This window comes from Heterodontus francisci, chromosome 30 (genome assembly GCF_036365525.1).
Source record: "Heterodontus francisci isolate sHetFra1 chromosome 30, sHetFra1.hap1, whole genome shotgun sequence".
Classification (NCBI taxonomy): domain Eukaryota; kingdom Metazoa; phylum Chordata; class Chondrichthyes; order Heterodontiformes; family Heterodontidae; genus Heterodontus; species Heterodontus francisci.
In genome coordinates this window covers 14,892,367-14,915,887 of record NC_090400.1, presented here as the reverse complement: position 1 = coordinate 14,915,887, position 23,521 = coordinate 14,892,367, and the positions used below count along the sequence as shown (strand labels likewise).

Genomic DNA, 23,521 nt, shown 5'->3' with positions numbered 1-23,521 from the left:
CATTCTGCAATCACCATAGTGGAGAGACAAAAGCATCCCCTACCAGGAGGTAAGATGCAACACAGCTTTACCTTAAAAAGCAGCCTAGAGAGGGGGAGAGGGACACAAAGAAAGCAGCATCCAAGAAGCTTGGTTCCAGCAAACCAGAAGGCACGTGCCCCACTATAGAATTCTGCATCGACCCTATACAGCAGTGAACTAGAAGTGATTCACTGACTTCAACAGAACTTTCAACCAAAAGAGAAATCTACAGTCACCTCAAGCCTGCAACCAATAACAACTGGATTTATAAGAGAATTCAACAGGTTTACCGTGACCTTCCCTGAAACCTATACCCCACTTATAATCGCTTATCCATTTTTCCTCTCTCTGTCTCTTGTGTGTGCATGCGCGCGCAAGGGAATGCGTGAGTGGATGTGGTTGCGACAATTTCAGGATAAGGCGTATTGATCAATAAACAATTGATTTTCTGTTTTAAACCTACGAGCAAACCTGTCAGTTTATTTGACAAATAAAACACCTAAGGGTCAAAGCCTAATAACAAAGCAGACTTGCTGCGGTCAAGTGGGAGTTGAACAGTGGGAACCACCCAGATCTCACCAGCTGGCCATCACACAAGCATAAGCTTACTTTTGTATTGAGTTAACCATGTTTAGATGGATTCCTCCCTGAGCTGATATTTTTCCTGTCAACGTAACAGTGACACAAATTGAACTCACTGTTACTTATGCATAAATGGTACAGCGACTTCAGGCAAGGGTTGTGGTTAAACTCAAATGTCCAAAAATTGCTGTCCAAAATGCTTGCTCTGTTCACTCAGGTCCCTCACCACAACATCAGTTTGCTCTTTCAGGAATTTGTCACACAAAAAGTTTAAAAACCTAAACATGCAAATGCAAGTCTAATGAATGGCTGATGCTATTAGATGCCCTGCTTCAACAACATCTGGGCCAATAAAAATATTTTCACTGAAAGAGGATGACAAGCAACTTTACAGACTCCAAGAAGCCAAATCAACACATCACCACAAAGGACTGAACTGTTCAATAGTCCAGCTGGTCTGGGACCTGAAGAAAATTGTTGGGGAGAAATCACAAAGTGATTGTTCCAGCTAGGTCATTTGCATTTTGGGATTTGGGCCTCTCTCTAGGCCCGAATAAAATCCATTCCTGCTGTCAGTAAGCATAGGTTCTGCAGGGCCGATCAGGGGTGTATCTGGCTGGATTGCCCAGAAGCATCCAGAGAAAGGCTCAGAAATTGATGCCAAAAATAGACCATATTTAATGAGGAATGAGAGACTTCAGTTATGTGGATAGAAGCTGGGGTTGTTCTCCTTACAGAAGAGAAATTGGAGAGGAGATTTGATAGAGGTGTTCAAAATCATGACGAGGTCTAGCCAGAGCAGATAGAGAAACTGTTCTGTTTGGCAAAGGGGTTGAGACGTAGTCAAAAACTGATAAGGTGAATGGCAAAAGAACCAACAGTGACATGAGGTGAAGAAATATTTTTAATGCAGCGAGTGGCTAGGATCTGGAATGTACTGCCTGAGTGTGGTGGAGGCAGATTCAGTTGTGGCTTTCAAAAGCAAATTGGATAAGCATCTGAAGAGAAATAAATTGCAGGACTATGGAGAGTAGGACGAGCTGATTTTTTTCATAGAGAGCCAGCACAGTTATGACAGGCAGAATGATGGTTTTCTGTGCTGTAACCATTCTATGATTCTCTGATCCCATAATGAATGGTTGCTGAATTAACTAGGGGAGATGTTGAAAGTATTCTGGAAGTGAAAATAGATTCTGCGCTGCCCATGTCCAGGGGAACAACAATGCACAAAGCAATCAGGATACTGAACTATTTTGCCAAGTCAGTTCAGATTAGGTTCAGGCTGTCATACTGAAGCCATAGTGTGTGGCATTCAATTCTGTGCACTGAATGCCAGGGAAACACTCAAGACCGGCAGGATCACAAAGCTGATCCTTTATGACAGTGGGCTGAGTTTTGTGGAAAGGTTCAACAAATGGTGATCCATCCTTGAAAGGAGGCATAAGAGAATGGACCTTATAGATGCATATAAAATACTCATGATATAGAAAATGTAAACCTAGTGCACAATTTTGGCTGTAGGAAAAGGAGACAGAGGTAAAAAGCAATACGTTTAGGACAGATATCAGGAAGCAATTCTTCATAGAGTGGTTGCTACCCGAGCACGACAGGAACATAGGAGCAGGAGTAGGCCATTCAGCCCATCGAGCCTGCTCTGCCATTCAATATGATTATGGCTGATCATCCACTTCAATGCCTTCTTCCCCACACTATCCTCATATCCCTTTAGGTCATTAATATTTAGAAATCTGTCAATCTCTGCTTGAAACATACTCAATGACTGAGCTTCCACAGCCCTCTGGGGTAGAGAATTCCAAAGATTCACAACCCTCTGAGTAAAGACATTTCTCCTCATCTCTGTCCTAAGTGGTTTCCCCCTTATTTTGAAATTGTGTCCCCTGGTTCTAGACTCCCCAACCAGGGGAAACATCTTACCGCATCTACCCTGTTTATCCCTTTAAGTATTTTGTAGGTTTCAATGAGATCACCTCTCATTCTTCAAAACGCTACATAATACAGGCCCAGTTTCCCCAATCTCTCTTCATAGGACAGTCCCACCATCCTAGGAGCAAGTCTGGTGAACCTTCGTTGCACTCCCTCTATGGCAATAATATCCTTCCTAAGGTAAGGGGACCAAAACTGCACACAGTACTCCAGGTGTGGTCTAATCAAGGTTCTATACAATTGAAGTAAGACTTCACTACTCCTGTACTCAAATCCTCTTGCGATAAAGGCTAACATACCATTAGCCTTCCTAATTGTTTGCTGCACCTGCATGTTAGCTTTCAGTGACTTTTTGACAAGGACACCCAGGTCCCTTTGTACATTTACACTTTCTAATCTCTTACCATTTAAAAAATACTCTGCACATCTATTCCTCCTACCAAAATGGATAATTTCACATTTTTCCACATTGTATTCCATCTGCCATGTTCTTGTCCACTCACTAAGTCTGTCCAAATCCCCTTGAAGCCACTTTGTATCTTCCTCACAACACATATTCCCACTTAGTTTTGTCTCATCTACGAACTTGGAAATATTACATTTGGTCCCCACATCCAAATCATTGATATATATTGTGAACAGCTGGGGCCCAAGTACTGATCCCTGCGGTACCCCACTAGTCACAGCCTGCCAATGTGAGAATGACCCGTTTATTCCTACTCTGTTTTCTGCCTGTTAACTAATTCTTGATCCATGCCAGTATATTACCTCCTATCCCATGTGCTTTAATTTTGCTAACCAACCTCCTGTGGGGGACTTTATCAAAAGCCTTCTGAAAATCCAAGTATACTACGTTCACCAACTCCCCTTTATCAATTCTGTTAGTAACATCCTCAAAACAAACTCCAACAGGTTTGTCAAAAATGATTTCCCATTCATAAATCCATGCTCACTATGTCCAATCCGATCATTATTGTCCAAGTGTCCATATATCACATCCTTTCGAATAGATTCTAGCATTTCCCCTACTACTGATGTAAGGCTAACAGGTCTGTAATTCCCTGTTTTCTCTCTTCTTCCCTTCTTAAATAGTGGGGTGACATTTGCTACCTTCCAATCTGCAGGAACCATTACAGAATCTATAGAATTTTGGATAGTGGAGGCAAAAATTCTAGAGTTATTCAACAGGCTAATATGATGTGGGACAGTAGGTTTCTGTAGAAGAATGAGGACGATGGGCTGAATTGCTTCCTTTATCTGTGCTGGTCTTAAGAAGAAGCAGCTAACGTGATGTTGATTACTCTGCTTATCGTTTGGGTTCCGTTGATTTCTACTAAGTGCCAGTCACATTTTGAAATTATTGAATTTCTGCAGGGTTTCTCCTATATTTCAACAGATGTTTGACAGAGACCCTGTCCTGCTGATCTTCCATCAATGCTCAGGCAATGGAGCGAGACAAGCCTGCGAACCCCCTGGCATATATCTCTGTAATCACTGATAATGAAGCTTACCATTGTGCTGACGTAGTCAACAGTAGGGCATTGAACTCTGATTGGCTCTTGTCCATAGTAATACCTTTGAGATTAGGCAGCTAATGAGGAACTGTGACCAGAAACACATGACGTTCTGTTTAGCAATGGCACCGCTGACACTCAATATACTTCACTGTTTGTGGCACAAGATTAGTTGAATGCTTTTTAGTGGCTTTTGTACAAAAGCTTCTTCCCTAACAAGAACACATTTCATTGAGCACATACTATACTCTCCTCTTCCTGAAAATAAGGATTAGAGCTGCCTGAAATTGAAACAGATGTAGGCAAGCATTAATGCTCTGAAGGGTGGTCAGAAACAAACGAGAGTGCTGGATTCCTGCCCCTAAGAACCTGAGTCTCAACTCTGGTTTTTAATGGAGGGAATTTTATTTACTTGGATCATCAGGTGGAACTGCTCGGGAAGGAATCTTGCCTCTTAGCATGCCAATAAAATGCCATCAAGGATATCCACAGGCTGGACTGCATACTCTCTTTTAATTAAGATCCCAGTAGGTTAATGGGGCAGAGGAATTGCAGGAAAATGAAAGTAACGAAAGGTTAAATATTGTTACACTGCTGCACATGGCACAAGCCCTAAAGTCACGCCATGTGATACAAGCATATGAATATTCAAAGTATTTGTCTCTTTCAGATACTCTTATTTTTAAAAACAGGTCGAGTAAAACGGCAGAGAATGTTTTTTCAGGTACATGCATTTCATGTTAGTATTGCACAGTGACTTCAGTCAAGCCTGTAAACCCAGACTGTCAATTTTTATGAATGATCTTAGCCTTTTTGTATATTTCCTAGTTGCGTTAAAACGCTGAAGATTTCCTCTCCAGCATTCCTTCGATCTGAACTGTTTAATTAAGATTTTGTTGTTGAGTGAATTAGGTCACATAACAGAACTAATTCTACATTCTAATCACACTTGGAGCATAAGACATGCAATCCTAGAACAACCTCTTCAGTTTCTCCTACCATTGCCCCCTTCCTACCAGACCTTTACAATCTGTTTGAATTACCTTGAGGTCATCATTGCCTAGGATCTGAGGGCATTTCCCCTAGGAAGCAGCTCCCTCCTATTCATGTGCAATTGCTAGACCAGGCTCATTACTTCAAAGTGGAATCAACAATACATTTTTCTATACAAAAATGTCAGGAAAATAAAAAGCTATGATAATACTTATGTAGTTGGTAGATTTAAGGTCTTATATTATTTGTTGGTGTAAGAAATAAAAAAGTAGAAAGGTACTGACATAGATTAAAGGTGTTGGCAAAATTATAAGTTGGCCATGACTTTTGTAACATTGATGAGGAAGTTTGAAAGGCTCGCCCTTACATCTCAATTTTCAGGTTTTTCAAGGATATTACTGCTGCAGAGAGTATGGCTAATTTGTGTTGCAGTGATGCCTTTAAATAATTTCTAAATGGTCTATCATCCTTCAGTATGCTAGTTCAAGCTGATCTGAGCAGACTCACTGACTGACTGGCTAGAGTGTCCTGATAACATGACTGCGAACCTAAAAGTAGAATATTGAAAGCTCAGGTGCCTATCCCATGTGCCATGAATATAGTACTTACCTGTGAAATTGTAGAGCTGAGCTTCCTGCATTTCTGTGAAGATAAGAGTTACAATTATCAAAGTAGTTGTGAGTGCCATAAATTAAACTCTAATAATGTCTGTTTTATTTGCATAATTATTCATATTTATTAAATATGTTGATTTCATAGAATTTACCACACAGAAACAGTCCATTTGGTCCAACTGGTTTATGCTGTGTTTATGCTTCATGTGAGCCTCCTCCCACCCTTCTACATCTCGCCCTACCAAGAGGTGATTTCTGATGGTTTTATGGTTGAGTATTAATATCACTCTGTTAGCTTAAACAGATGTTTGTAAATCTGACTTCAAAATTAGGTGCCCCTTAAGTATCACAGAGAATACTTTTTATATTCATTCATTGGATTTGAGCATCACTGGCAAGGCCAACATTTGTTGTAAGGGGGATGCAAGGAAATACTTTTTTATGCAGCGAGTGGTAGTTGCCTGGAACTCACTGCCTACGAGGGTGGTGAAAGTGGAGACGTAGAATGATTTCAAAAGGAAATTAGATGGGCACTTGAGGGAAATAAACTTACAGGGCTGTGGGGATAGAGCTGGGGGAATGGGACTAATTGGATTGCTCTGTAGAGAGCCGGGCATAGACCCGATTGGCCAAATGGCCTCCTTCTGTGCCATTCTGACTCTAATATCTAATTTCCCTTAAGAAGGGGATGGTGAGCCACCATCTTGAACCACTGCAGTCCATGTTGTGCAGGTACACCCACAGTGGGAGGAGTTCCAGGTTTTTGACCCAGCGACAGTGAAGGAACGTCAATATAGTTCGAAGTAAGTATGGTGTGTGGCTTGGTGGGTACCTTGCAGATGGTGGCTTTCCGATGCATCTGCTGCTCTTATTATTCTAGCTGATAGAGGTTGCAAGTTTGGAAGATGCTGTCAAGGGAGGCTTGGCGAGTTGCTGCAGTGTATTTTGTAGATGGTACACACTGTTGCCACTGTGTGCCAGTGGTGGAGGAAGTGAATGTTGAAGGTGATGGAAGGGGTGCCAATCAAGAAGGCTGCTTTGTCCTGGATGGTGTCGAGCTTCTTGAGCGTTGTTGGAGCTGCACCCGTCCAGGCAAAGTGATGCCAACAGTGTGATTATGATTCAAGACCATGGACTTTAAACCTAACCACACTCAATATCACATGTCCTCCATAAAGAATTTACAAAATGTCTGGTTAGGGATAGAGATAAGCACAAGCTGCATCTGTTATATATGTTTTATATTGTTATACTATATGTAAAGTGTTAGGAAATAATTAGCTAGGAACTGGTTGTTACGTGTAAGTGTTTCAGTGGGGGGCCACATTCACAGCTGCACTGGGGAGTCATGTTATATGTTACACAACAACCAGTTGAATCAGGTTCTATAGCAGGCAGCATGGTGCTGTAATAAACAAGACTGACTCCAGCCTTTTCCAATATTAAAGTGTGATTCTTTCCATCAGGTGGCAGGACCGCATCTCCAACACAGAAGTCCTCGAGGCGACCAACATCCCCAGCATATACACCCCACTAAGCCAGCGGCGCCTGAGATAGCTTGGCCATGTGAGCCGCACGGAAGATGGCAGGATCTCCAAGGACACATTGTACAGCGAGCTCGTCACTGGTACCAGACCCACCGGCCGTCCATGTCTCCGCTTTAAAGACGTCTGCAAACGCGACATGAAGTCCTGTGACATTGATCACAAGTCGTGGGAGTCAGTTGCCAGCGATTGCCAGAGCTGGCGGGCAAACATAAAGGCGGGACTAAAGTGTGGCGAGTCGAAGACTTAGCAATTGGCAGGGGAAAAGACAGAAGCGCAAGGGGAGAGCCAACTGCGAAACAGCCCTGACAACCAATTTTATCTGCAGCACCTGTGGAAGAGTCTGTCACTCTAGAATTGGCCTTTATAGCCACACCAGGTGCTGCTTCACAAACCACTGACCACCTCCAGGCGCTTACCCATTGTCTCTCGAGACAAGGAGGCCAAAGATGAAGATGATTCTTTCCAACATCTGGGAACCAGAAAAACACCATAAAGACGTGACATGGTGGCAGCGAGTATCTTTGAGTAAACCTAGAACATTTAAAAGTATCAGATTGAGAAAATTGACCCAAATTAGTGCCAGAGAGAGAGAGAAGGAAAAACTGAGTGACTCATGCGAAAACAAAAAATGAAATGTCAGCCGGGACAGGAATGAGTGCAGAGCTACAACCCATAATGAATTGGGAAGCTAATGATGTTGTAGAGGCATTTGAGAAGATTAAACAAAAGTGCAGTTTGGCATTCTGTGGCTTCCTAAAAGGCACTAGTGAAGTGGAGAGGGTCAGTTATAGCCTTCTGTGGGCTGGAGATAAAGGATTACATTTATTCAACAGCTGGGACCTAAGCAAAGAGGACAGCAGAAACCCAGACAAAATTTTTGAAAGATTCAGCAGCCATCTCCAGCTAAAATCAAATCATCGGATATACCAATATGAATTTCAAGGCCTCAGACAAGAACTAGGTGAGTCGATTGACAATTTTGTAGTAAGATTGAAAAATGCTGCCAGAAAATGTAAATTTAAGGACACAGATGAACAGCTGATAGATCAGCTCATTTGGGGTTCTGCACATCCTGAAGTACAGAAAGCTCTAATCGGACAGGACAAGCTCACAATATTGCAGGCTGTAGACACTGCCAGAGCACATGAAGCCACAAGCAGATAGATGAAGACACTGACTACCCAAATGGCTATCCTTCAATTAAGCCAAGAGACAGGCAGCAGGGTCGATATAATGAAACAACAACTAAAGAATGTACACCTAACAGAGAGAAAGACATGCAGGAACTATGGACGACCACATGAATTGACAGACAGAAGGAAATGTCCGCGTACGGATCAATCTGCAGAGCTTGCGGAAAGACCAATCACTGGGAAAAGATGTGCCAAGCAAGGCAAGAAAGTGGTACACGAGTCATCAGAGCCAGAGCAACAGGGTGAAGGAATAGTGAAAGACACCAAAACATCCATACCCTGGAAGATAGTGATGGGTTTGAGAACATGATAAACATAGGAACCATAGAATTGCATGAAATGTCTGGATGTGACAGTTCCCAGAGAAAAGAAATTCACACAACCATTCAGATCAGGAAGAGGCTGAGAAATAAGCCCACAACGATAAATCTGAAGGTGAAGATTGATACTGGAGCGCAGAGTAACATCATCCCGCTCAGACTATACCAGAAGATCTTTCCTGAAAATTTGGAGAAAAATGGTTATCCAAGGGAAGGTGCTCTGAAACCAAACAACGTCATGCTAACAGCATACGGGGAAACTGAGATTCGACAGCGAGGAACAACCCAAATCAGAGGGACACACAAAGGAAAAGATGTTACCTGTATATTCAACGTCACAGAAACAGATGGTCCGGCTATCCTGGGGTTGAGAAGTTGTGAAGAGCTGTAGATTATCGCAGTAAACCATGAGGTGAAGGAGGTGACACTGAGAGTTGAAGATAGTACACTCATTGAAATGTGCCCTTCATAAGAAGCCAAGAAGATCTGGTATAAATGTACCCAGAGTGTTTTGATGAGACGGTTGGATGCTTCGAAGACTTTGAGTATCACATCACTATTGACCCAGTGATGAAACCAGTGATTCATCCCCCACGTAAAGTACAGTAGAAATAAAAGGAAAGCTTGAAAGAGAACTCCAAGAAACTCCACTGGCTTCATGTCCGGGTCAATAGTGATGTGACACTCAAAATCTTCGAAGCATCCGAGAAATGAAAGAAAAGAAGGTGATTGTCAGAGTCACAGCCTACAGATTGGGTAAATTCTAGCATGGTGAGAGAGCAGCCAAATGGATGGCTAAGAATTTGCCTAGATCCCAAAGATCTTAACCAAGCAATAAAGAGAGATCATTACCCTATTCCAACACTGGAAGAAATCACACCAGCACTGGCAGGGGCAAAAGTTTTCAGCAAGCTTGATGCCAGAAATGGCTACTGGAATATGAAGCTAGACGCAGAATCTTCACTGTTGACAACATTCAACACACCCTTTGGATGGTACAAATTCCTGCGTCTACCCTTTGGCCTTAAAGTGAGCCAAGATGTGTTCCAACAGAAAGTAGACGAAACATACAGGGGATGCAAAGGAGCTGTCGGCATAACTAATGATATCCAGATATAGGATGTAGATGGAAAAGATCATGACAACCATCTACATGAAGACATGGAGAGAACCAGGAAAGCTGGGATTAAGCTAAACACAGACAAATGCATTGTGAAAGTGACAGAATGTCAGTTCTTCGGAATGGTGTACACACCTGACGGAGTTAAGCCGAGCCCTGAAAGAATCTCAGCCATCTCCGGGATGGAAGCCCCAAGAGATAAGAGAGAGTTGAGAAGTTTCCTTGGTTTGATACAATACATGAGCTCCTTTATTCCGCACATGTCGGAAAACACAGCAAACCTGCGGGAGCTGATGAAAGAAGATGTAGAGTACCACTGATCAGAGTCACATGACAGGAGTTTCAACAAACTCAAAAAGGTAGTATGCAAGGAGACAAGTCTGTCATACTAGAACAGAAAGAAACCTGTCACTCTGCAAGTAGATGCTTCCACAAAAGGACTGGGAGCAGCCCTGGTACAAGAGGGAAAGCCAATAGCATTTGTGTCCAAAGCTCTGACATCAGCTGAGACAAGATATGCCAACATAAAAAGAGAGCTTTTGGCAGTCGTGTACGGATGTGAGAAGTTTCAAACATATCTCTATGGAGAAAGTTCATAGTGGAGAGTGATCATCATCCACTGGAGCAGATCTACAAGAAGAATCTATGTAAAGCACCAGCAAGACTGCAGAGATTACTCTTGAGGCTTCAGGGTTATGATTTCACTCTGAAGTATAAGCCAGGAAGGGAAATGGTGCTGGCAGACACCCTATCTCGGTTGTCACCACAGGAGAAACATGAGATAGAAGATCTAGGCATAAAGATTCATCACCTAGTGAATGTAACACCACCGAAACGGAGTCAAATTAGAGATGAGACCAGCAAAGACGAGAAGTTACAGATGCTATCTCATCAAGTGATCCAGGGATGGCCTGATCGGATACAGCACACACAGCCAGCAATATGGCAGTACTGGTCTATCAGAGATGACATCTCACTAGAAGATGGTGTTCTGCTGGTCGGATCCAAAATAATCATACCAAAAACAATGCAGGAAGAACTTCTCCAAAAGATACATAAAGGCTACATGGGAATGGAGAAGTGTAAGCTCAGAGCCAGATCAGCTGTGTACTGGATAGGCATATACAAAGACATCAAAAATATGGTGTCTACATACAATGAATGCCAGAAGTACAGAAACTCACAACAGAAAGAGGAGATGATAGCTACTGAAGTACCATCCAGACTATGGCATACTGTAGGAGTCAATTTATTTACACATAATCAAGAATGGTATCTCATAGTCACAGACTACTACTCAAAATTCCCTTTTATCCGGAAGATGAAAGACTTGAGAGCCACAACAATAATCTCAGCAGTACGAGTTCTGTTCACTGAGCAAGGGATTCCTGATTGGTTAATATGTGACAATGGCACCCAATTTGCATCCAGAGAATTTAAGGAATTTGCTGACCAGTATGGGATCAACACCATCACCTCATCACCACACTACCCACGGGGACACGGATTTATAGAAAGACATGTCCAGATGGTCAAACGAACACTTGTGAAATGACAAGAGACAAAGGAAGACCCAAGCCTGGCCTTATTGTCGTTCTGATCCACACCTCTCAAGGCTGACATGAAATCACCTGCAGAGCTGTTAAATGGAAGAAAATATAAAACAACTCTGCCAAGCAAAATACATCCTTCAAGTGACCAGGAGGAAGTGAGACAACAACTCACTGAAGCACAGGTAAGAGGAGAGCAACACTTCAACAAATATGACAAATCCCAACCCGATCTGTTGAAAGGACAAACTGTACACGTACAGGACCCAATCATGAAAACCTGGAGCCCAGCAAAAATTGTTAATGAAGCTGAGAATCCAAGGTCATATATCATTGAGACCGAAGCCGGTAACCAAATGAGAAGGAACAGAATCCACATTTGACCTACACCTGAGCTGGGACAACAGAAAAGACCATCAACAACACTGGAAACATCACTATCCAGCGAGACAACATTAACAACATCACCAGCAATTAACACAACATCGCCTGTACATCGTGCCAACTCACCACTGAGAGCAACAAATGGCAAATCTATAAGATGGAGGCATAACATCTTACCACCCAAGCGATACCATGAATAATATTTTTTAAAAATACCGCTATAAATGACTCTAAAAGGGGGTTCAGATTATTTCCACAAGTCGGATGATAATCTTCTTTATTTATATTGACAGTTATATTGATATAAGGGCATTATGTTTTAAAGAAAGAGGGATGTTATATATGTATATTTTGTTAAACTATCTGTAAAGTGTTAGGAACTAATTAGCTAGGAACCAGCTGTTATGTGTAAGTGTTCCAGTGGGTGGCCTCATTCACAGCTGCACTGGGGAGTCATGTTATATGTTACACTGTCTGGTGTGATTATTTCCAACTTCTGGGAACCAGAAAAACAACATAAAGATGTAACAGAATCCTTATGCATTTCTCCACCACTCTCTTTTCAGGAAGTCTGAAGAATTGTCACAGGTTGCTATTCAAGGACCAGTGTTAATCTTTTTGACAGCTCCACTTGTTCATGCCAATGCTGCCCTCAGAACAATATAAAGGCTTAGCTTTGAAGCTGTCTCTGTGAATGGTGACCTTTTGTGTTTCTAAATGACTAATTTTCTATCTTGTAATGTTTCTTCTAAGACTGTATCTTAATGGGTCTTGAACTCACAGCCACTGAAAGATAAAGTCAAAAGTCAAAGGTGCAGCCACTGAGCTAAACTAACTTAAGGGTCATTTGTCATAAAATGTAGAAGGTTGAATTTGCTCGTCATCGTGCTCCTAGGAGCCACTTGTGTGGTTTGGAGAATCAGGACTATAGCACTGTAGCCAAGTCCCTGATCTGCCTTCCCTTCAAGTACTGATTCCAAAGTAGAAGTGCCAGATCAGAGAATTGGTCTGTTTGTTTCTCTCTCTACTGGAGTCTGGTACTCCTGTATTATTCTAATTACAAGTGGTTGGGTAATTCCTTCCTTATCCTGTTAATAGATTCATAAAGTTAGAGATAATTATATGTCTGATAATTAACTTCATTCATTTGTTAAAACAGTTATCATCTAACATTCCAACTTGAATAGTACACATCCTATCCACTCTATCTCAGCCCGTCAATAATTTTATACAACTCAACTAACTTTCCCCTCAGCCTCCTCTGTTCCAAAGAGAACAATCTTAGCCTGTCCAATCTTTCCTCATAGCTAAAATTTTCCAATTCTGGCAACATCCTTGTAAATCTTTCAGGTCGATGACCCTTCAGTTCTGATGTAGGGACATAAGCCTGTAACACTTGGGAGGGGGTGGCGGTGGGGGCGGCCACCAGCTGAACAGCCGGCGAGAGATCCACGTTAATGCATTGGGCCTTCCCCAAAGGAAGTATGTGCCAGTCGATAGGAAGTCTTGCTTCAAGCGGCTCATTATCTTCTTTCTACAAAGCACCATTGCAACAGCAGTTGCAACAATTCTGTGAACATTTGGATATTTGTTCTTGGTACATCAGCTGCTGGCACTATTCTCATCTAACTTTACAACACATCACTGCCTTCCATTTGGACTGCATGCAGAAATTGCCACCAACCAACACTGTTTGGTCATGCATGAGCTGTAAGTAACAAAAAAGATTTGTTAAAAATAATAATAATGTTGCTGGAAATGCAAATTTTGACCAGCATTTGAAAGATTAAAAACAAGTTAATGTTTTGGGTGTATCCAATTCTCAGACATTCCCTCTCCTTTTGTCCAAGAGATTTCAGGATGCCATTTCTAACGTTCTAATTTCCATTTAAAATAGCAAGGGATGTAACATTGCTCCACTGTGAACCCTAACCTTTGTAATACCCTACTTGTATTGCTTAGTGATTTTTTTTTTTGTGAAGGGGAAGCATTGGAATTGTACATATATTACAGTTTGAAATATTAAGTCATGATAAGCTCTGTGATATTTACCTAGCTTGTTTACTTAATAGTTTATGGGCTGGATTTTGTGGAGAATGTGGGCCAAAAAGGCATGGGGAATCCCACCTTGGCCTTTTTGTGCTACCCACCGCACCCACCCCCCCAACCTGAGTGATCCTCTGGTATTTGTAAGCCAAAGGGGGGAATTTTATGCAATCCGCCATGGCAGATTTGGTTGCATGTGGGATGATATAATTAGGTGTTTTTTTGGATTCCTGACGACGAGATATTTTAGAGGAATTAAGTCATCAGCGGATTGTGGCATTCCGGGGCTCCCCCTGTCGCAGTGGCAGATTGCAGTTTTGCATTCATTTATATGCCATGAATACTCATTACCCTACACATAGTTTGGATTTAGTGCTATCTGCCTGATTAACTGAACAGTGGGCGATATTCTTGTGCCACCCGGTTCACAAATATTTCAACGTGGCGTGCAACAGTCGGATTTGTGCATCTGGGAGCGGTGGCCACTTTCTGTACTGCAGAGACCTTGGACCCAGGCCCAGTCCTGGAGCCCCAGTTATCAGGTAAGTGAGTTGGGTTCGTCGGGGCCAGTCCAGAAGGCCCCAGCAAGGTGGGGTGGGATGGTGGGCCTGAAGTCCAGGGTGGGGGGTGGTGGGGGGCACCATAGAGTTGTAGGTTTTGCCAGCAGGGGCCCTCCATGGGCCACAGATTGTCGAAGGAGGACAGACCCTCCCACAAGCCTGCAGGGACTCCGTCTCGTTTTACAAGGCACCCTCCCCATGTGGCCGAGGCACCACCCCCCCCAATCCCTCCCCCTACCGCTGGTTAGATCCCAGTGGCAGGGGAGGGGGTGGGGGGAAGAGGCTGCTAAGTGGCCATTATTAGGCCTCAATTGGCTTCTGGGCTGGAAGGCCATCGTCAGTCTATTCCAGCCCCGGCAAAACGGCTTGGCAATGGGCCCGCCGTCCCCTGCCACCCATCGCGATTCTATGGGACCCCCCCGCCTCCTCAGAGGGACCCATAAAATCCAATTTGCCTGTCTTTATAGTACAATGTTTTCAGTCTTGAAATTCATCCCTCTCCATGTTATCAGCCTCTTTGAGGGCAGAACCAGTTCTGTCTACATTACTGTTCTGTCATCATACTATACGTGAATAATGTAGAAATATATCTGTATTCCTATATTCAAGCCATCACTAGGCTTCAAGATAAAGAACTTCTTTGTGTTGCAGCATACTTTATATCTGGGCCCTTAAACGCATCCTGGAAAATGTGTCAAGGATTTACTGTGTCAACTGAGTTGGGTGGAGCTGTTGCTCATATGTGGAAAAATTTCTGTACTGATAAACAATTTGAAATTTCAGTCAAACTATAGTCTAATTCTGATCATCTACCATAAACCGTAAATTGCAGGTGGAGGGCGAGGGAGATTACAACCTGAATCTAAAGACATACCGTGAAGCTCGAGAGAGTCACTGCATATGGTTGATGGGAAGATGCTCTGTAACACATTTGTGTTGTTAATATTTTCAAGGAAGGCATTGGTGACATTAGTTGCATCGAGAGTCAGTTCACTGCCATATGGGAAGCAATAATCCATCCAGAAATTCACGGTAGTGGAATCTGAGCTGTAAAAATCAGAAGAGAAAAGCTGGTAAATCTTCAAAGCCCATTGCATTTCAACAATGTAAGGCATGCAGAGGAATGAAAACCCTTTTGGCTCTTGACCCAATTCTTTCACAGGGTTCCTTTTGTTTTTATTCGTTCCTGGGATGTGAACATTGCTGGCAAGACCATCCCTAATTGCCCTTGAGAAGGTGATTGTGAGCTGTCTTCTTGTCCCGCTGCGGTTCATGTCATGTCACTACGCTCACAGTGCCGTTATGGAGGGAGTTCCAGGATCTTGATCCAGTGATAGTGTAGGAACGGCGATATGTTTCTAAGTCAGGATGTTCTGTGGCTTGGAGAGAAACTTGCAGGTGGTGGTGTTCCCATGGGTAGCTGCCTTTATCCTTCTAGGTGGTAGCGGTCAAAGAAAGTAACCTTCTGCGCGCTGTTTTGCATACCCTTTGTAGAAAGGATATAAAAGTGATGAAAAAACGGACAGTGGGAATTCAGTTGGATGTCACTGGGGATGAGGGAGTATAGTTATGAAGAGAGACTTTGAAGAAATTAGGACTTTTTTCACTGGAACTGAGAAGGTAAAAGGGTGACCTCAAAGGTTATGATATAATAAGCTTAAGATATATAATAATGGATTGTTTCCCCAGTAAAAGAAGGCATAAACTTAAGGTAATTATACTACAAGTTAAAGGTGATTTTCATAAAATGGTTATAATAGTGGAATTTTCTGCCAGTAACCGTTGCTGAAATTCTTCAAAGAGATTCTTCTTTACAATGCTGTAACAGTCCATTATTTTGAGATGAAGAGGGGAGGGGGCTCATGCGGAGTATAAACACCAGTATGGACCAATTAGGCCTTTTTTAAAATTCATTCATGGGATGTGGGCATCGCTGTCTAGGCCAGCATTTATTGCCCATCCCTAATTGCCCTTGAGAAGGTGGTGGTGAGCTGCCTTCTTGAACAGCTGCAGTCAGGTGGGGTAGGTACACACACAGGGCTATTAGGAAGGGAGTTCCATGATTTTGACCCAGTGACAGTGAAGGAACAATGATATAGTTCCAATCAGATGGTGTGTGGCTTGGAAGGGAACTTGCAGGTGGTGGCGTTCCCATGTATTTGCTGCCCTTGTCCTTCTAGTTGTTAGAGGTCGCGGGTTTGGAAGGGGCTGTCTAAGGAGCCTTGGTGCGTTGCTGCAGTGCATCTTGTAGATGGTACACACTGCTGCCACTGTGCATCGGTGGTGGAGGGAGTGAATGTTTGTAGATGGGGTGCCAATCAAGCGGGCTGCTTTGTCCTGGATAGTGTTGAGCTTCTTGAGTGCTGTTGGAGCTGCACCCATCCAGGCAAGTGGAGAGTATTCCATCACACTCCTGACTTGTGCCTTGTAGATGGTGGACAGACTTTGGGGAGTCAGGAGATGCGTTACTCGCCTCAGGATTCCTAGCATCTGACCTGCTCTTGTAGTCATGGTATTTATATGGCTACTCCAGTTCAGTTTCTGGTCAATGGTAGCCCCTAGGATGTTGACAGTGGAGGATTCAGCAATCGTAATGCCATTGAATGTCAAGGGGAGATGGTTAGATTCTCTCTTATTGGAGATGGTCATTGCTTGGCACTTGTGTGGCGCGAATGTTACTTGCCACTTATCAGCCCAAGCCTGGATATTTTCCAAGTCTTGCTGCATTTCTACATGGATTGCTTCATCATCTGAGGAGTCACGAATGGTGCTGAACATTGTGCAATCATCATCGAACATCCCCACTTCTGACCTTATGATTGAAGGAAGGTTACTGATGAAATAGCTGAAGATGGTTGGGCCTAGGACACTACCCTGAGGAACTCCTGCAGTGATATCCTGGAGCTCAGATGATTGACCTCCAACAACCACAACCATCTTCCTTTGTGCTAAATTCTATGACAAAAATGGAATCTACAAACTGATGTTATGGCAGAACTGAGTGATTAAAAAAAAAATCATGCTTCAGAATGGCACAAGCTTTCTCTCTTGCAATTTCATGGATGCAGCTCTGAGAGGTGAGATGTTCCTGTGTAATCACAGACAGGGGCTGACTAATGGGGGCTGCACTAGGTTTGCCCTTGTATTTGTATTTAGTTTTATTAGCTATACCAGAGAATTTCCTCAACTTAGTGTAATTCTTCAAAAACATTCATTTATAGATGCCTTTCAGGAGAAGCTAAATAAACACGTGAGGGAGAAAGGAATAGAAGGTTATTCTGGTAGGGTGAGATGAAGAGGGGTGGGAGGAGGCTCGTGTGGAGTACAAACATTGGCATGGACCAGTGGAGCCGAATGACCTGTTTCAGAGCTGTAAATCCTATGTAATTCTATGACTGCCTTTGGGAAAGATATAAGACCTGCACATGACTTACCTAATTGCAAACACAGAGCTGCTACTATAGAACATGTTGAGCGAAGACAAATTCAATATGCGGTTGATCTGACAAGGGAAGAGACAGATTCATTAGAGCAAGTGCAAGTTTTTGACACTAATACAATAATTTAAACCAGCGACAGAGGCCTGAATTTTACTGCCCCCCCGGTAGTGGGAACAGAGCTGGTGGGAGGGGCCAGTAAAATTGTGGGGATCCACATTGGGACGGCTCCCCGCCACTGGGGAAGTTTCCCAGCACCAGGCAGGAGACAGGCCAGGGTGCAGATCAGCTGCCCACTACATGGAGGCGGGCAGTCAATTTGCACAATAAAGCTACCGTTAAGTGGGACTGCCAGTATTTTGCCGGTAGCGGGGATGGGGGGGTGGGGCCTTCCCCCCCTCGCATGGGGAGGCTACTGGCTTCATGGAGGCGACCTCCCTGTGTCACCCTGGGTGGGTGTCATTGGAGCCAACGGCCTCTCCTTGTGGCATTGCTGAGGCTTCAGAGCTGCCAGCCCTCTGATTGGACCAGCAGCATCAGGAACCCGCCTGCCATCCTTAATTGGACCCTGGGCCCAGAGGCAGCCAAATAGGAGGCCACCTCTGGTAATTAGCTGAGCCAGTCCTTTTGCCGGCAAGTACGGGTTCAGGACATCCATTCAGTCCCTACTTCGATGTCCTGAAGCCCATGTAAAATCCAGCCCAAAGCAGCACAACCGAAAGATAGGGCCAAATGTGAGGGAACAGTTGAGTGAAATTTAACAAGGAATATTCCCAAACTTCAAACAGCTTTAATTTGTATCAATTCCAGCTTTTCACATTGCTGAGGTGGAATTTACTTTCTTGTGTAATAAATATAAATGATATGATAAGAACAATTCATGAATTAGGAATCTGGAATGAGAAGGGTAATGTAAACGGATGTCTCCGACTTGTAGCAAGGATAATATTTATTCTTTGCATTAGTAATCATGACTTGGCAGACTGAGGATCCTGAGTTTCTAACCTTGGCTACTCCCAGTTCTGAGAAGACTTGGTTGATTTATATTCTTTACAAAGCTGTGGGAGCACTGCTGTCCTAAATTGGTGGACCAAGTACAGTGCTGACAACATGGGGTGGGACCAGGCACAGTGTTGAAATAGAATCATGGAATCATAGAATGGTTACAGCACAGAAGGAGACCATTCATGCAAGAGCAGCCCAGCTAGTCCCACCCTCCCACTCCGCCCTTTCCCTGTAGCCCTGAATTATTTTTTTTCATCAGATATTTATCCAGTTCTTTTTTAAAAGCCATGATTGAATCTGCCTCCTCCACTCTCAATAGTGCATTCAAGATCCTAACCACTTGCTCCGTAAAAACATTTTTTCTCATGTCGCCTTTGGTTCTTTTGCCATTCGTTTTCAATTGGTGTCCTCTGGTTCTCAACCCTCCACCAATGGGAACAATTTCTCCCTATCTACTCTGTCCAGACTCCTCATGATTTTGAATACCTCCATCGAATCTCTGAACCTTCTCTTCCCAAAAGAGAACAGCCCTAGCTTCTCCAATCTATCCCAGTAACTAAAGACCTTCATTCCTGGAACCATTCTTATAAATTTTTCTGCATCCTCTCCAATACCATCACTTACTTCCTGAAGTGTGGTGCTCAGAATTGGACACAATCCTTCAGCTGAGACTGAATCAGTGTTTAATAAAGATTCACTATAACGTCCTTGCCTTTGTACTCTATGCCTCTATTTATTAAGTCCAGGATCCTGTTTGCCTTACTAAACAATTACTCAACCTGCCCTGCCACCTTCAATGATTTATGCACATATATCCCCAGGTCCCTCTGCTCCTGCACCCCTTTTAGAATTGTATCTAAAATTGCCTCTCCTCATTGTTCATATCAAAATGTATCACTTCACACTTCTCTGTAATGGGACCAGGCACATTGCTGACAACATCGGGATAGCTAAAATGGCGGCAAATTTCAAAGATCACAGCAAGGAAAACACAGAAAAACACTTTGGGGCTCAGTTGTGGGAAGACATAACTAATAAAGTTTTACATTACTAATAAAGTCATCCAGATAATTTACGGTTAGCTCAATATTTGATGCTGTTTTGAATGCTCCTGAAGTAGAATCCACATCTGAAGGAATTGATGTAATTTCTTCCAACTCAAATGCTCCTATAAAGTATTGGCAATAAGAGACTTCCAAAATGGGAGTATTAAGGTGTCCCTCTGTCACGTTCATTACAGTGGGAGCTGTGACTTCTGTGGTTGTAATCGTGGCCTTCAAGGTAGAGGTTCTGTGGCTGAAGCTGGTCGATGAGTTTGTGATATTCGCATCTTTAAACTTCGGGAACTCAGGCTTTACATTGCTTCCAAATCCATTTAAAATTGTGGGAAACTCTGGAAAATAAATAACGATAACATTCACTTATACAAAAAAAATTCAACATTTAGCACACTGAATGAGTTTTAAATGGTAACGGTTAAAGTATGTATTTCAGTTTCAAATTAAGTGTAATGTGATTGTAATATATCTTGTCATTAGAGTATTTTAAAAAAAAATCTAAGAGGACTGTGTGCCTTTAACACTGAGAAAAAGGACTCTCTGTGAATAGTGACTGCTGAGACCTGGTATTTGAAGTGCAGACTGCAAGGCAACTTGTATTCAAGCAACCAGAAAGTTTTACAACTATCTTGTGATAATGTTGTTATTGAAAAGCTAATTTCACTTTTGGGTTGTTCAGTTACTGCTGGAAATTGGCCAGGAATACAGCCCAGAAAACTCTTTCGCTTGAAAAATAATTCCTGTATCAAGTAAAACTCTAATTTCTTCCTGAAGTTAAAAGAACTTTGAAGGAGTTGCAAATCTAATATATTGGAGCTAAAACCTTTGTTGCTGTTTATGCCTGAAGAGAAAGGAAAAGGCCCAGAGAAAGAGGAGTTGCTGCTCTTTGTGGAGAAAGGCTCCTTTGCTGAGAGGAAGCCTGCATTGTTGAAGGTAACAAAATTCCTATTGTCTTCAGTCTCTGGAGAATCTCTGCCTCAAGTGTGAGTCCTGTGGCCTTTTGTATTTTTGGAAGTTCCTGAAATCTCAAGAAAGTTACAACTGTAAGATTGCTACTTTAAAATCTAAGTCAACCTGTTACTACAACTTGTTGCTGAAAGTTATGTGTGATGCCTGCTGCAGACAAATCACCTTGAATGCCTACCTATCACAGACTGTTTATCAAACTTGCCTGGAGAGACTTTGAGTGGCATCTGACTATTCAACTCTGGGACACCTCACTGATCTGGAAATATTCTACCAGAAGTTACAACCCAGTTATTTTATTATTCTTAAGAAACCATTGTAAAATCAATATATCAGTTTTCCCCTGTTAACTGTTGGTAATTGAATGTATGTGTGTGTATGAGGGTTAGGAAGATTAACGAGTTATAGAATCTTTTCATACTGTTACGACCGACCACTCCAGTCGAAGCCCCCATTCAAAAGATATGATTCTGATTGTGATGGGAGGAACGCACTGTTAATTTAATCCCGTCCCTCCACCGATCACCTAACATATCATTTTAAACTTTCCAAATTAAAGAAAGACCCAGCCAAAGTGTACCATCTAGTGACCCCCGAATGAGGCTAACCAAACCAGGTGTCTTTAAATCAACAAATTAACCGTTTAATAAAAAAAACTAAATTCTTAAACACTGCTAAGATATAAGCAACATATAAAATAGAAAAAATTAGAGTCCATGCAGATTTACACTCCTGCTGGATGTGGAACAGTCCAAGGTTGCTTGAAGTCCTCAAAGCTGTCTGATGGAGACAAAAAAAGGTTCTTCAACAGTAGAACAATCTGTAGCCTAATTCAATAGTAAGTGATGCTTTCCTTCTCCAGCGATGAACTTCAACACTTAACAATTTGCAAACATTTTTTAATGAATCAATTTGGCTTTAGAATTTTTGAGGGATAGAAGATTTTCACAGTCTAACTTCCCTTCCTTCAGTTTGAGGTGAGGTGAGGTGAGAGTGACTGCCCCTGACATCAAGGCAGCATTTGACCGAGTATGGCATCTAGGAGCCCTAGCAAAACTGGAGTCAATGGGAATCACGGGGAATACTCTCTGCTGGTTGGAGTCATATGTAGCGCAAAGGAAGATGGCTGTGGTTGTTGAAGGTCAATCAAATGAACTCCAGGACATCACTGCAGGAGTTCTTCAGGGCAGTGTCCTAGGCCCAACCATCTTCAGCTGCTTCATCAATGACCTTCCTTCAATCATAAGGTCAGAAGTGGGGATGTTCGCTGATGATTGCACAATGTTCAGCACCATTCGTGACTCCTCAAATACTGAAGCAGTCCGTGTAGAAATGCAGCAAGACCTGGACAATATCCAGGCTTGGGCTGATAAGTGGCAAGTAACATTTGCGCCACACAAGTGCCAGGCATTGACTCTCTCCAACAACAGAGAATCTAACCATCTCCCCCTGACATTCAATGGCATTACCATCACTGAATCCCCCACTGTCAACATCCTAGGGGCTACCGTTGACCAGAAACTGAACTGGAGTAGCCATATAAATACCATGGCTACAAGAGCAGGTCAGATGCTAGGAATCCTGCGGTGAGTAACTCACCTCCTGACTCCCCAAAGTCTGTCCAACATCTACAAGGCACAAGTCAGGAGTATGATGGAATACTCTCCACTTGCCTGGATGGGTGCAACTCCAACAACACTCAAGAAGCTCGACACCATCCAGAACAAAGCAGCCCGCTTGATTGGCACACCATCCACAAACATTCACTCCCTCCACCATCGGCGCACAGTGGTGGCAGTGTGTACCATCTACAAGATGCACTGCAGCAATGCATCAAGGCTCCTTAGACAGCCCCTTCCAAACCCACGACCTCTACCACCTCGAAGAACAAGAGCAGCAGATACATGAGAACACCACCACCTGCAAGCTCCCATCCAAGTCACACACCATCCTGACTTAGTTTAGAGATACAGCACTGAAACAGGCCCTTCGGCCCACCGAGTCTGTGCCGACCATCAACCACCCATTTATACTAATCCTACACTATATCCATATTCCTACCACATCCCCACCTGTCCCTATATTTCCCTACCACCTACCTATACTAGGGGCAATTGCTAATGGCCAATTTACCTATCAACCTGCAAGTCTTTGGCATGTGGGAGGAAAGCGGAGCACCCGGAGGAAACCCACGCAGACACAGGGAGAACTTGCAAACTCCACACAGGCAGTACCCGGAATTGAACCCGGGTCGCTGGAGCTGTGAGGCTGCAGTGCTAACCACTGCGCCACTGTGCCACGAACTATATCGCTATTCCTTCACTGTCGCTGGGTCAAAATCCTGGAACTCCCTTCCTAACAGCACTGTGGGTGTACCTACCTCACATGGACTGCAGTGGTTCAAGAAGGCAGCTCACCACCACCTTCTCAAGGGCAATTAGAGATGGGCAATAAATGCTGGTCTAGCCAGTGATGTCCATATCTCATGAATGAATAAAAAAAAAAGTTTAAATTATCAGAGATGTCTGTTTTGGCTTGATGTTTCAGCATTCTGAGAGAGAATAATAAATAAACAGACTAAATTCTCTTCCTTCAGTTTGAATGGTCTGAGAGCTATCCTTTCAGGGGCTAACACACAGCTGTCTGTCTGTTTCCCAGTGACTTATG

The 23,521-nt window shown here is 43.1% G+C and overlaps 1 protein-coding gene and 1 long non-coding RNA gene across 5 annotated transcripts in view; one reads left to right on the top strand and one right to left on the bottom strand.

The window, feature by feature from the left end:
* LOC137346475 (transmembrane protease serine 7-like) overlaps positions 1 to 23,521 on the bottom strand; it is a 134,498-nt gene that overhangs the window by 32,193 nt on the left and 78,784 nt on the right. For all 4 annotated transcript variants that reach the window (XM_068009931.1, XM_068009930.1, XM_068009934.1 and 1 more), the window contains 4 exons: positions 19,907 to 20,223; positions 17,823 to 17,890; positions 15,263 to 15,435; positions 5,664 to 5,696 (listed from right to left, as the gene is read on the bottom strand). In XM_068009931.1, coding sequence (XP_067866032.1) covers positions 5,664 to 5,696; positions 15,263 to 15,435; positions 17,823 to 17,890; positions 19,907 to 20,223 — 591 coding nt within the window. The remainder of the gene's footprint in view (positions 1 to 5,663; positions 5,697 to 15,262; positions 15,436 to 17,822; positions 17,891 to 19,906; positions 20,224 to 23,521) is intronic.
* LOC137346589 (uncharacterized) overlaps positions 13,425 to 23,521 on the top strand; it is a 34,672-nt gene continuing 24,575 nt past the window's right edge. Inside the window, exon 1 of the long non-coding RNA XR_010968733.1 lies at positions 13,425 to 13,492. This is a non-coding gene — a long non-coding RNA (uncharacterized lncRNA). The remainder of the gene's footprint in view (positions 13,493 to 23,521) is intronic.